At 39.3% G+C, this 14,319-nt stretch overlaps 1 protein-coding gene across 4 annotated transcripts in view; it reads right to left on the reverse strand.

The window, feature by feature from the left end:
- Positions 1-14,319, reverse strand: part of SLCO5A1 (solute carrier organic anion transporter family member 5A1) — a 243,107-nt gene that overhangs the window by 51,578 nt on the left and 177,210 nt on the right. For 3 of the 4 annotated variants that reach the window (XR_004627811.1, XM_034668159.1, XM_002918503.4), the window contains one exon: positions 8,449-8,613. The exons of the other annotated variant lie outside the window; for it this stretch is intronic. Coding sequence is in view for 2 of the 3 variants with exons in the window: in XM_034668159.1 (XP_034524050.1) it covers positions 8,449-8,613 (165 nt within the window). In the remaining variant the exon portion in view is untranslated. The remainder of the gene's footprint in view (positions 1-8,448; positions 8,614-14,319) is intronic. 4 annotated transcript variants of the gene reach the window in all.

The raw sequence follows: 14,319 nt of genomic DNA on the forward strand, positions 1-14,319 counted from the left end.
AAAAAATAAAATAAAATATAGAAAGTATTATAAAAATATTTTATAACACCCACTGATACTTCATTTTGGGCTCTGCTTCCTGGGCCTTCCAAGTACATATCAGTGGTGCCAGATATAAGAGAGGACATGGGTCCTGCCATGCTCTTCAGACATGGTCTGTGACTAGGAAGTACATTCTCACTTCAGTGCTGTTGTCATAGAGGACTCATGTGTAAGCACTGTCACTCTGGGGCCTCTGAGCCTTCTTAAGCAATCAAACTCTGTTTAACTGCCACCATCAGTGCACTGGCTTAGAACCTGACACATGGTAGGCACTCAAACATGCCTTAAATTAACGGGCTAACCAACAAATAAAAAGGATCTGAGTATCTTGACTTAATGTCCGCTCTAACCTTCTACAAAAGTTCTAATTAGCACCGAAGAAAAACATATGTAATTTAGTGTAATAAATACCTTTCTGCCCAAAAGACAAAGAGCCTATAATTGTCACTCTTAGGTCCCAATAGCCTCTATTTATCTCAAGATTGTTTAAAAGTATAGAAGTGAGAAGATGCCAGCAGCTGCTGCAGGATGTTGGTTTGTAAGGACCTTCCTCTCCTCTCCCTGAGCGCGTGTTCAGGGCCCGCCCACGTCTTCTGGAGTCCAAGGTCACTGGCTGACCTTGGAAATGGGCAGTGATGCCAAGGGTAGCCATACTTAATATGGTCTATTTGCACTTAAAAGTTTAATGTTAATGTTAAAAAATCTATGTATACATTTATAAAATTAGTACAAAAATGTATTTTAAAAACCATTGTTATAAAATTAAGGAGCTGGTATAGAAAAGCAGAAGAATGAAGCAAATCAAAGCATGTGCATGTCTCTCTGGCTTCCAAGCATGCAGTGACTTCCAGAGGCTGCAGTCTTGAGTTCAGTGGTATTGCTTTGAATCTCATCAAAAAACCCCAAATCAGTAGCTGAAGACAGATGGCAAATATTTGGTTAATTAGACAACAATAAAAATGATAGCCATTTCTTTAAAAAATCACACCCCAACCTAATTCCCTTACCAAAGAAATAAATATTTTGATTATTCTCCAATGAAGAGCAAAATAGAGTTCTCCAAGGCCATTTCTCCTGCGAAGACAAACTACTACCCAAGTGTTTATAATTCTCCACACACAAGGGCGAGACCCCAGGAGAGCAAAGGTGAGGCTGAAAGATGCTGGTGCTCTGAAAATGAATGTTCTTGACCACGGCTCAGTGGCAAAGGCTACCCTAGACAGGGTGGAAATTTAATCTTAGACAGAATACTGTTTCTCTGAAACAGTGTAAAAAAAACAAAACAAAACAAAACAAAACTTAACTACCTGGAAATGATACAACAGCACAGGCCTATTATAGTATTTTAATAAAAATCACAGACAGATCTTTATATAACCCAAGATACTAGCCTCCTGACTCTAACTATTTGCATGTCTTTAAAACTCCTCAGACCTTTGTTTCCTCATCTGGAAAATGGGCATCAACAAGAACACCTACTACATAGCCATTGGTTACAAGGATTAAGTAATATCCATATGAAAAAGCTTAGATAGTATCTTCTACTTAGCAAACACTCCGTAAAGTCAGCAGCTCTTTTATTATCACCATTATTATCATAGAGGTTTCATTCTCAGACCTGTTCAAGGGGCATGAATTCAAATGGAAGATGCTGCCGTCAACATCGTCAATAATAATTCCCTTTCCTATAATATATGATTAAGTTGTGCTTTTCAATTTATATTGTTGTGCCCACTGGAAGTTAGGGAAGATTCAGAACAAATCACTATTCACTAGTTCATTGGCTCCTCACAACAACACCGACACACAGACACAGGGTAGCTATTGTCCTCATAACACAGGTAAGCTTCAGTTTTAGCTGAAGTACAGGAAGTAAAACGACTTGCGAAAAGTCACACAGCTAATAGCCAGCAGTGGCAAGATTCAAGGCTGTTCTGCCTCCTCCTTCAGGGCTCTTGCCATCATGTCAGCCTTTTCCAAAACATCAATCTCCAAATAGTTCATTTCAGTCAACAAATGTGACCCTAAATGGGTTAGCAGAAAGACCACAGGCTGGAAGGGTGTAACGTGAACTTGGATTCACGGCTGCGTAAGTACAAACATGAGCAGATCTGTAAACAACTCATGGTTCTGGTTTGAGTCTAACACACACACACACACACACGCAGATGCAGACGCACACACACGCACCCTGGTCATACAGACATAGGGCGCAGCTCTGTGAGAGCTGGAGCTCAAGTGCAATGGGAGACAGAGAGACCTGTGTTCTGATACATGTATGGAACTCCATCCCTACCATATAGCACAATACAAGCAAATGGCTATGGAGGGTCCAAGTATTTATTCAAATAATCCTAAACTTTGTCAGAGGTGAAATTAAAACTATGTTAAAAATCTGGGGCACCGGGGTGGCTCAGCCGGTTAAGTGTCTGAATCTTGATTTCGGCTCAGGTCATGATCTCAGGGTCCTGGGATCCAGCCAGCGTCAGCAAGGAGTCTGCTTGTCTCCCTCTCCCTCTGCCCCTCCCCCTGCTTGCTCTCTCTCTCTTTTAAATAAATATATTAAAATTCTTGTTCAGATACATTTCTTAATTCTCCATGTCATTTACATGCATAGAAAGAGAACAAAAGATTCAATTAAACTAAGTAAGTCCTTTAAAAATACAAATTTCTGCTCAGAGGGTAAGAAGGATTCAGTTAATAAAAATTCAAAAAATCAAGGTAAGCTTTAAAAAAGATACCATCCTTGTTCATCTTACTGTAATATGACAGACAACCTTCTACTCTTAATCAATCTGAGTATCTTTGACGATTATTATTTGTTATCTATCTGCAAAGGAAGGAAAAGGTATGAACTGGGAATAAAAAAGCATTTTATCAGAACACAGGAGATTATCAAACATAGTATAAATCACATTGGCAATGTTAAAATAAATAAATAAATAAAAACAAACTACTGATGACAAACCAGAATGGAATTGGCACTGTGTGATGTTGCTTTTTTCATCCCAATGTTGGAACATGGGACGAACAAATTCCGTGAGCTAGCTTTATTTAATCCTGCATCCTCTTTCGCCAAGGGGGCCACATTCAGTGATGACCGCCTTGACCACACCAGGGTGGAACTCTGCAGGCAAATACCCCAGGTCCAGCTGAACCCTTTACTCTATTTTTCCACAAGGAGTCTTATGTCTAGCCTCTGCCTCTTCCGGTAATTAAGAGATTCCCTTGGTCAATATGAGTCAATATGCATCAATTCCTACCTAGCTCAGTACTGTACCACTGCCCCAGCAACTGCTGGTTGGAGGGGAATGGGATGATCCAGACAGCTCTGCTCCCTAGTCTGGCTGGTACAGGAACACAAAGAATAGAATAGCAATGTTTCTCGATGTGTGTCCTGAAAAAAACTGTTCATGGGAGAGATGCTATTAAAAAGTGGGATTTCAGGGGCGCCTGGGTAGCGCAGTCGTTAAGCGTCTGCCTTCGGCTCAGGGCGTGATCCCGGAGTTCTGGGATCGAGCTCCACATCGGGCTCCTCGGCTAGGAGCCTGCTTCTTCCTCTCCCTCTCCCCTGCTGTGTTCCCTCTCTCGCTGGCTCTCTGTCACATAAATAAATAAATAAATAAAAAATCAGAAGCAGAGGGGAACAGAGAAGCTTCCTCTGGGAAGCAGAGGAGCCTCATGCGGAGCTCGATCCCAGAACGCCGGGATCACGCCCTGAGCCGAAGGCAGACGCTTGACGACTGAGCCACCCAGGCGCCCCTGACTGTGACTCTTCTTGACAGTAACACTTACTAATATTGAAACTTAGTTAGGGAAATGCTTGAGACTACTCTGCCTTTATCAGCTGNAGCAAAGGTGAGGCTGAAAGATGCTGGTGCTCTGAAAATGAATGTTCTTGACCACGGCTCAGTGGCAAAGGCTACCCTAGACAGGGTGGAAATTTAATCTTAGACAGAATACTGTTTCTCTGAAACAGTGTAAAAAAAACAAAACAAAACAAAACAAAACTTAACTACCTGGAAATGATACAACAGCACAGGCCTATTATAGTATTTTAATAAAAATCACAGACAGATCTTTATATAACCCAAGATACTAGCCTCCTGACTCTAACTATTTGCATGTCTTTAAAACTCCTCAGACCTTTGTTTCCTCATCTGGAAAATGGGCATCAACAAGAACACCTACTACATAGCCATTGGTTACAAGGATTAAGTAATATCCATATGAAAAAGCTTAGATAGTATCTTCTACTTAGCAAACACTCCGTAAAGTCAGCAGCTCTTTTATTATCACCATTATTATCATAGAGGTTTCATTCTCAGACCTGTTCAAGGGGCATGAATTCAAATGGAAGATGCTGCCGTCAACATCGTCAATAATAATTCCCTTTCCTATAATATATGATTAAGTTGTGCTTTTCAATTTATATTGCTGTGCCCACTGGAAGTTAGGGAAGATTCAGAACAAATCACTATTCACTAGTTCATTGGCTCCTCACAACAACACCGACACACAGACACAGGGTAGCTATTGTCCTCATAACACAGGTAAGCTTCAGTTTTAGCTGAAGTACAGGAAGTAAAACGACTTGCGAAAAGTCACACAGCTAATAGCCAGCAGTGGCAAGATTCAAGGCTGTTCTGCCTCCTCCTTCAGGGCTCTTGCCATCATGTCAGCCTTTTCCAAAACATCAATCTCCAAATAGTTCATTTCAGTCAACAAATGTGACCCTAAATGGGTTAGCAGAAAGACCACAGGCTGGAAGGGTGTAACGTGAACTTGGATTCACGGCTGCGTAAGTACAAACATGAGCAGATCTGTAAACAACTCATGGTTCTGGTTTGAGTCTAACACACACACACACACACACGCAGATGCAGACGCACACACACGCACCCTGGTCATACAGACATAGGGCGCAGCTCTGTGAGAGCTGGAGCTCAAGTGCAATGGGAGACAGAGAGACCTGTGTTCTGATACATGTATGGAACTCCATCCCTACCATATAGCACAATACAAGCAAATGGCTATGGAGGGTCCAAGTATTTATTCAAATAATCCTAAACTTTGTCAGAGGTGAAATTAAAACTATGTTAAAAATCTGGGGCACCGGGGTGGCTCAGCCGGTTAAGTGTCTGAATCTTGATTTCGGCTCAGGTCATGATCTCAGGGTCCTGGGATCCAGCCAGCGTCAGCAAGGAGTCTGCTTGTCTCCCTCTCCCTCTGCCCCTCCCCCTGCTTGCTCTCTCTCTCTTTTAAATAAATATATTAAAATTCTTGTTCAGATACATTTCTTAATTCTCCATGTCATTTACATGCATAGAAAGAGAACAAAAGATTCAATTAAACTAAGTAAGTCCTTTAAAAATACAAATTTCTGCTCAGAGGGTAAGAAGGATTNACACACACACACACACACGCAGACGCAGACGCACACACACGCACCCTGGTCATACAGACATAGGGCGCAGCTCTGTGAGAGCTGGAGCTCAAGTGCAATGGGAGACAGAGAGCCCTGTGTTCTGATACATGTATGGAACTCCATCCCTACCATATAGCACAATACAAGCAAATGGCTATGGAGGGTCCAAGTATTTATTCAAATAATCCTAAACTTTGTCAGAGGTGAAATTAAAACTATGTTAAAAATCTGGGGCACCGGGGTGGCTCAGCCGGTTAAGTGTCTGAATCTTGATTTCGGCTCAGGTCATGATCTCAGGGTCCTGGGATCCAGCCAGCGTCAGCAAGGAGTCTGCTTGTCTCCCTCTCCCTCTGCCCCTCCCCCTGCTTGCTCTCTCTCTCTTTTAAATAAATATATTAAAATTCTTGTTCAGATACATTTCTTAATTCTCCATGTCATTTACATGCATAGAAAGAGAACAAAAGATTCAATTAAACTAAGTAAGTCCTTTAAAAATACAAATTTCTGCTCAGAGGGTAAGAAGGATTCAGTTAATAAAAATTCAAAAAATCAAGGTAAGCTTTAAAAAAGATACCATCCTTGTTCATCTTACTGTAATATGACAGACAACCTTCTACTCTTAATCAATCTGAGTATCTTTGACGATTATTATTTGTTATTTATCTGCAAAGGAAGGAAAAGGTATGAACTGGGAATAAAAAAGCATTTTATCAGAACACAGGAGATTATCAAACATAGTATAAATCACATTGGCAATGTTAAAATAAATAAATAAATAAAAACAAACTACTGATGACAAACCAGAATGGAATTGGCACTGTGTGATGTTGCTTTTTTCATCCCAATGTTGGAACATGGGACGAACAAATTCCGTGAGCTAGCTTTATTTAATCCTGCATCCTCTTTCGCCAAGGGGGCCACATTCAGTGATGACCGCCTTGACCACACCAGGGTGGAACTCTGCAGGCAAATACCCCAGGTCCAGCTGAACCCTTTACTCTATTTTTCCACAAGGAGTCTTATGTCTAGCCTCTGCCTCTTCCGGTAATTAAGAGATTCCCTTGGTCAATATGAGTCAATATGCATCAATTCCTACCTAGCTCAGTACTGTACCACTGCCCCAGCAACTGCTGGTTGGAGGGGAATGGGATGATCCAGACAGCTCTGCTCCCTAGTCTGGCTGGTACAGGAACACAAAGAATAGAATAGCAATGTTTCTCGATGTGTGTCCTGAAAAAAACTGTTCATGGGAGAGATGCTATTAAAAAGTGGGATTTCAGGGGCGCCTGGGTAGCGCAGTCGTTAAGCGTCTGCCTTCGGCTCAGGGCGTGATCCCGGAGTTCTGGGATCGAGCCCCACATCGGGCTCCTCGGCTAGGAGCCTGCTTCTTCCTCTCCCACTCCCCCTGCTGTGTTCCCTCTCTCGCTGGCTCTCTGTCACATAAATAAATAAATAAATAAAAAATCAGAAGCAGAGGGGAACAGAGAAGCTTCCTCTGGGAAGCAGAGGAGCCTCATGCGGAGCTCGATCCCAGAACGCCGGGATCACGCCCTGAGCCGAAGGCAGACGCTTAACGACTGAGCCACCCAGGTGCNAGCCACCCAGGCGCCCCTGACTGTGACTCTTCTTGACAGTAACACTTACTAATATTGAAACTTAGTTAGGGAAATGCTTGAGACTACTCTGCCTTTATCAGCTGTGTGGCTTTCAGATCTAGCTACAACACAACTCTTGGTCCCCTGACCAAGAATTATCACTCAAACAAAGGGTTAGTGTAAGAATAAATAAATGTTATATATATAAAAAAAAGAATTAAACTAGAAATATGTCATTCATATTTTCTGACAACCAAACTGTTAAGTAATCTGTACATTTTGCCTTAATATAAGGAAAACATATTTCTGAAAAACAAATAGAGAAAACCATATTTTTGGGTGACCATTACGATGATCCAAAGCAGCATACTCTTCACAAAAATATTTGCAATTATGGGACCACAACCCAGTATGTATGTCTTTTCATGTGCAAAGTGAAAGAAGAGAACAAAGTGATTACCCAAATATTTCAAGTCAACTTCTCTTTCTATAATAATATAACTTTGCCTGTTAATTTTCAGATAATTCAAGCTTGCTACATTTGAATGTGGACGTGGAGGATAAACTGGGAGCCAGAGTCATCAGAAAAGTTATCATAAATCTCCACTTACCTATTTAAATAATATTTTTTAATAAATTAAGCCTTAGGCAGATGCAGTCATTTGACCATCTTTGAAACCCCTAAGGATATATTCAAAATATTATGATATAAGACATTCAAAATTCCCCCAATATCTGAGAATTAATGTTCCTGCATTTCTAAACACCGAATCTACTATGAAGAAAGATTTGAGTGCTACATACAATGGGTACCCATATCATAGTCTCCAAAAATCATTTTCCCAGACATAAAACACCTTCTAAAACAAAATTCATAGATTTCCTTTATAAGGTCAAGCATCTCCTGTAATTCAATCAAAATCTATTTATATTCATGAAGGGGAAATCCTGATACCATGCACCTGATTTATATTTCAGATTATCCATTTAAAATATTTAATTATTCTTTTTAATTTAACTCACGCTACCCATAAAAAGATATATTCAGATTTAAATTCGAATGCGATTGCCTATTTCATTCTTCTTAACTGAGAACCATAAAAACATAATTATGCAAAGTTCCCCTTTCCAAAAAACAGTTGGTAAAAAAAAGAAAAGAAAGAAAAAAAAAAGTCACACAGTAACACAATCTGAGTCAACAAGAAAACATTCAAAGACCTTCTCCTCCTAAAATGGGGGTGGGGGGTGAGGGGAGGCAGATAGCTGTTAATGAATTTATTTAACACTTTGATGTTAGAATGAACTTTCTCTTCACTCATTGCATTTTAGTTTAGTGGTCAAAAATGATCATGTTTTCAAGGAGCTCTAACGGCAGTGCCTTACCAGTGTAGATGCTGGCATTGGAAGCTGGGATACCAAACTGTGACTCGATGAACTTGGGAATGAAGGTAATGAAAGCAGTTACAATGGCACTCTCAGCTGTGTATGACAAACTCACAAAAAGGAATGTCATGTTGCTTAAGATCCTGACAGCTGCTCTTGGTAGGTCTACAAAATGACAAAAATGACAAATGAATGTTATAAATAAGGGATGGAAAATAAAATAAAACTGAATTGTTTTTGAAATGAACTGGAAATAGCCATTCAGCAATTTTCGAGACTATTGAATAGAGAATAAAAACAGAAAAACCTGATGACTGATTAGAAATCATCCTCTTTATTAAACAGACTTGGGGTTTTTAAATTTTTTTCAACTAGGATAAGGAAATTTGGTAAAGTAGCAGAAAACATATCCATACACAATAACCTTACAAGAAGTACCCAACCTATGACTCCTGTTCTAAAAACTGTTTAAGGTAAATTATTTACATTTTTTATTGATTAAAACAATATGTTTTAGTTTTTCTTTGCTAAAACCCGAGTCTACTAAATGTGCAAAGTCTCTGCAGTACAGTCCTACATTATAGTTTCCACTTCATTCAACTAGCACTTCCCTGAGAAAACGCACTTCTGAGTTGTCACATCCCTGACCCGGCATTGCAGACACCCACAGCAGGGGAACTGGTACATGATTTTGGACATTTGATCTTCTAGCCTCATTATGAAACAGGAAATGATGCAGCTAAAAGGGCTTAAAGGTCAGGTCCCCAGGTCAGATACTCGCAAGGACTTTGGACTGGGGAAGAAAGAGAAATGATCTCTAAAGGAGGAGAGCCTAGAAGTGGGGGCTCAGGACCTGCCCAGCTGCCTCTCAAGGAAGAGAGAAAAGTCTCACCTTCACAGAACTTGCCATATATATATGCTTCAAGATGTATGCCCAGGTATCTTCATTTCAGCGTTATTTATAATAGCAAAAATTTAAGGAAAAAGACTAAATGTCCATCACTGGAAAATGTTTAAATAAATTATGGCACAGCCCTATAATGAAATACTATGCAGTAGCTAAAAATGATACCGAGCTATATGTGCTGGCATAAAAGGAACTCCAAGAAATACTTTTATAAATGAATAAAGCAAGCTGCTGCAGAAATATACATATACATGAGTATGTAAATATAAATACATATACATATATATAATATCAAAGTAAAAATCAAACAAACCAAACAACATATTTATATGTGGTTGAATATATATGTCCCAATATATGCAACACCAAGAAATTCTGTAAGTGGGAATAATTGGGAAAGAGGAATAAAAGAAGATTCTTGTGCATATTCTTTTGCTTTTTTGCATGTTTATAATGTGAACTAACTCACATTAATGTGATCTTTACATATCTTGGAATGTATCATGGAAAAGATAAGCGGCATTATTTCTGACATGTACAGTCATCTCAGTTATCAAAATGGTTATCCCCTGGGGTGCCTGGGTGGCTGTTAGGTAAGCATTCGCCTCTTGATTTCAACNAAAAAAAAAAAAAAAAAAAAAAGAGGGGCGCCTGGGTGGCTCAGCCGTTAAGTGTCTGCCTTCGGCCCAGATCATGGTCCCAGGGTCCTCGGATAGAGTCCCACATCGGGCTCCCTGCTCGGTGGGAAGCCTGCTTCTCCCTCTCACACTCCCCTTGCTTGTGTTCCCTCTCTCGCTGTCTCTGTCTGTCAAATAAATAAATAAAATCTTTTTTAAAAATTAATTAATTTAAAAAAAGTATAGTTATCCCCTTATGCTACAATATAATAAAATCATTTCACAAAAATTAAGCATAACTTGTTATTAAAGCTATAATTTATAGCCTATTCAGAATTTAAAATTTAGGAAGTCAAGACTATTTGCTAATCATTTTAAAATGTAAATTAATTTTAATGTTCTATATCTTAATTTAATTGTTTAAAGTTTAAATGAACATTTAAAATAAAAATAAAGACGCATACTTCATTTTTTAACATGAACAAACACACCAGAAAAAAATATATAATTAAACTACTTCATAAAATTACCCAATATTCTCTTGTAAATATGCAACTCAAAAGGTCATATCTAAAATTCAAAAATTAGAGCTGTGCCTGGCTGGCTCAGTCGATAGAATATGGGACTCTTAACCTTTGGGTCATGAGTTCAAGCCCCATGTTGGGTGTGGAGGCGACTTTAAAAAAAATAATAGGGGCGCCTGGGTGGCACAGCGGTTAAGCATCTGCCTTCGGCTCAGGGCGTGATCCTGGCGTTATGGGATCGAGCCCCACATCAGGCTCCTCCGCTATGAGCCTGCTTCTTCCTCTCCCACTCCCCCTGCTTGCGTCCCTCTCTCGCTGGCTGTCTCTATCTCTGTCAAATAAATAAATAAAANTTTAAAAAAATAAAAAAAATAAAAAAATAAAAATAAATAAAAAAAATAATAAAATATAAAAAAATAAAAATAAAATAAAATTTAAAAATTAGAAAATTAGAAGATTTTCTATCAATATTTGGAGATTCAAGTTAAGTTTATTTGGCATATTAAATCTAAATATTGTTGAATCTAAAACATCTGGTGAAATTATACAATAAATTTTTTTAATCCCAGAAGACAACATATGTATCACAAGAATGTTTTAAAAGATACTAATTATAGGGGCACCTGGCTGTCTCAGTCAGATGAGCGGTAACTTTTGATCTCACGGTCGTGAGTTCCAGGCCCACTTAAATAAATAAACTTAAAAAAAAAGATACTAGTTATAGAAAACTGATTTTTCTTTTGTATCCATTTGGTGTGGTAAAATAGCCCTCTAATTTCAAAGCTAACTTTAAAAATATATGTGATGTCTATCTTCTCTTTCATAAATAAAGAAGAATTTAGCAAAAAGTGAAATTCAACAACTTTACATTAGCTTCCTCCTTTCTTCCACCTTCCTCCTTTCCTTTGTTGGAGCTAAACCTTTAGCATACATGCCCTGCAGGAAAAAGGGGCCAGATATCCAGGGTTGTGTCTTTGGCTGGTAGGGCTGGGAGTTTGTTTAAATACAAGAAGAGTGAGTAAGTCAGTCCATTGAGATTAATGGCAGTCAGCTTCTTAATGGCCAGAGAAGGGAGTTATACATATGAAAAGGGGATAGTTAGATATCAGATTGGAACTGAAGGTAATGGTATGAAGTCATGGGATGGATGGATAGATAGATAGACTGACAGAAGATTACTGATAGATAACAATGATAGATGATAGGTGGATAAAGATGACAGATGATAGATGAGTGTATGTGTACATACACATATTTCCTAATTCTGTGTACTACACAGTTTAGAAATCATAACACCCCATAGCAATGAGCACACCTAGCACCTGGTGTGTGGTTTCTAAAGGCCATTTTCCATTCAAAGGAACCAGAGCTCCTTGGAGAAATGTCTAACTTCAGAGCTGAGGCAGCGAAAATACAAGACGAGCCTGGAAAATGTTGTTAAACAAGAAAGTAAAGTGCTCAGAGAATGATGGGGACATGTCAGAAGGACACCAAAGACAGTTCAAAAGATCCCAAATAGTCAAATATGGAGCAATTTAAGGTCAATGGATGCTAAAAGTGGTTAGTGAAAGTTTAATAGAAACAAGATACAGTTAATCCTCATTATTTACAGACTTAGTATTTTCAAATTTGCCCACTCGCTACAATTTATGTGTAACCCCAAAATCAATACTTGCAGGGGGTGGCCATTCAAGGACATGCACCGAGTGGCCAAAAAAATTTGAGTTGTACGACACACACTTTCTTGCATAAGATTGCATGAGGCCTCTCACGCTGCCTTCCTGTCAGCTTTCCTGCTGCAAGCAAGTGTCCTTTTCACAAGATATTGTCATATTTTTAGCATTTTTGTGCTTTCGGTGATTTCCCTCTTTCAAATGGCCCCCCAGACATAACACTGAAGTGCTGTCTAGTCTTCCTAAGAGGCTGTGAGGTGCCATATAGAGAAAATACGCGTGTTAGATACACTTCCTTCAGGCATGAGTCATACTGATTGTCGGCCATGGGTTCAATGTTAATAAATCAACTATATATTGAATAAGGTGTCTTTGAACAGGAACAACATAAAACAAGGTTATGTATTGATTGGTTGATGATTCTTTTGTGACAGGATTCCAGCCCTGTATTTTCCCTAGAGCAATGCATCTGTATTCACTAACCCACTGTTCATGTGACTTTAGAGAACACAGAAACCACAAATGAGAATCGACTGGATTTGCATAGCTTCAAAGTGCTTCCCCACGAAACACTTACAAATCACTGATTGATTTAGAACTGCAACATATTTAATAACTTTAGAGTAGAGAAACCTGGTAGATCCAATCTTCTCCAAGAGATAAAAGTTCACAGGGAAATTAGCATTATATAGCTTCTGTTACAAGGCACTGGAGCGGAGCATCATTTCAGTGGTATGCCCACCAAGTGCATAAATCAGGAGGCGACGTCATCAAACCCAAACTGAGGGACATTCTATAAAGTTATCAGCTTATACTTTTTAAAAAGATCAAGGTCATAAAAATAGGGAAATATGAGGAACAGATCCAGATTGAAGAAGACTAAAATACACTCCCAATGAAACACAACATGTGATCTGTGAATTGAATTTGGACATAAAGGGCATTGTTGAAATCACTGACGAAGTTTGAACAAGGCTTGTGGTCTAGATGGTAGCCCTGGATCAATGTTAATTTCCTGGTTTTGATGGCTGCCCTGTGGTCACGTAGGACAATGTCCTTGTACCTAGGAAACCACACTGAAGGCGCACAGGACAGCAGACATCACTTCTGCCACTTCTCACAAGGGTCAGAAACATTAACAACTGGAGAACTGGAGTACAGGGTACACAGGAGCTCTGGGCACTATTTCTGTGGCTTTTATGTAAATTCAAAAAATTTTCAAAAATACAAAGTTTAAAAATCTAAGCTAAATCCCTATGTTTGCAGTCAAATACCTAATTTTTATGCTGCAGAATATAATTTAGATAAGTTTCTTCATGCCGTTTATAACTCTCACTGTCAAATCAAAAATGCAGTAAAAAGCCTGATGGAGGAGAGAGAAAATGATTATCGTTTTTTTTTCTCATTTAATGCTACGAAATCTTACAAATACAATGATAAGGGCAAACTGACACTAAAACGAGTAATGCCTTAAACATTAGTAAAGTAGGAACAGAATTCGATACAAAGCACCAATATTCAATAGAATGTAATAGAAGAGATAGGCTATACATAAAAATCATTTTTAAAAGAAGTGTTAGTTAAGGAGTACACTTGTGATGAGCCCCGGGTGTTGTATGTAAGGGCTGTATCACTGGGTTGTACGCCGGAAACTAATACTGCACTGTATGTCGGCTAGCTGGAATTTAAATAAAAACTTAAAAAAAAAATGGAAGTGTCACTGTCACTGGCGGATCCCGTGCTTGCTCCCCTGTGCACATCCACGGCAGTGCAGGTGATCCCAGACAGCCGGCATTGGCACCAGACCAGATGTCGAGTTGCACGCCCATTTTCACAGAGCTACGCTACAATAAATATGACGTAGTCCCCCACCTCCCGCCGCTGCCACTTGACCTTGCAAACCTTTAGTCAAAGTTTCAGAAAATCTGAGACATGTGGCGTGACTGGGTTCCTGTGGAAGCTGATTAAGCACAGTCTGAGCAAGGGCAGAGACCACAGGTTCTCGTTCTCCAAAGCCTCGCGGCTCACAGCGTAAAAGGAGGCTGCAGGTGTTGGTATGTGGGTAAGTTTCTGCCCATCAGGCAAGCGTGTTCCAGTGTATGTGAATGTTTTATGCTCATTTGTAAAATAAGGCTACAACTTGAAATACC

Source organism: Ailuropoda melanoleuca, chromosome 9 (assembly GCF_002007445.2).
Source record: "Ailuropoda melanoleuca isolate Jingjing chromosome 9, ASM200744v2, whole genome shotgun sequence".
NCBI classification, from domain to species: domain Eukaryota; kingdom Metazoa; phylum Chordata; class Mammalia; order Carnivora; family Ursidae; genus Ailuropoda; species Ailuropoda melanoleuca.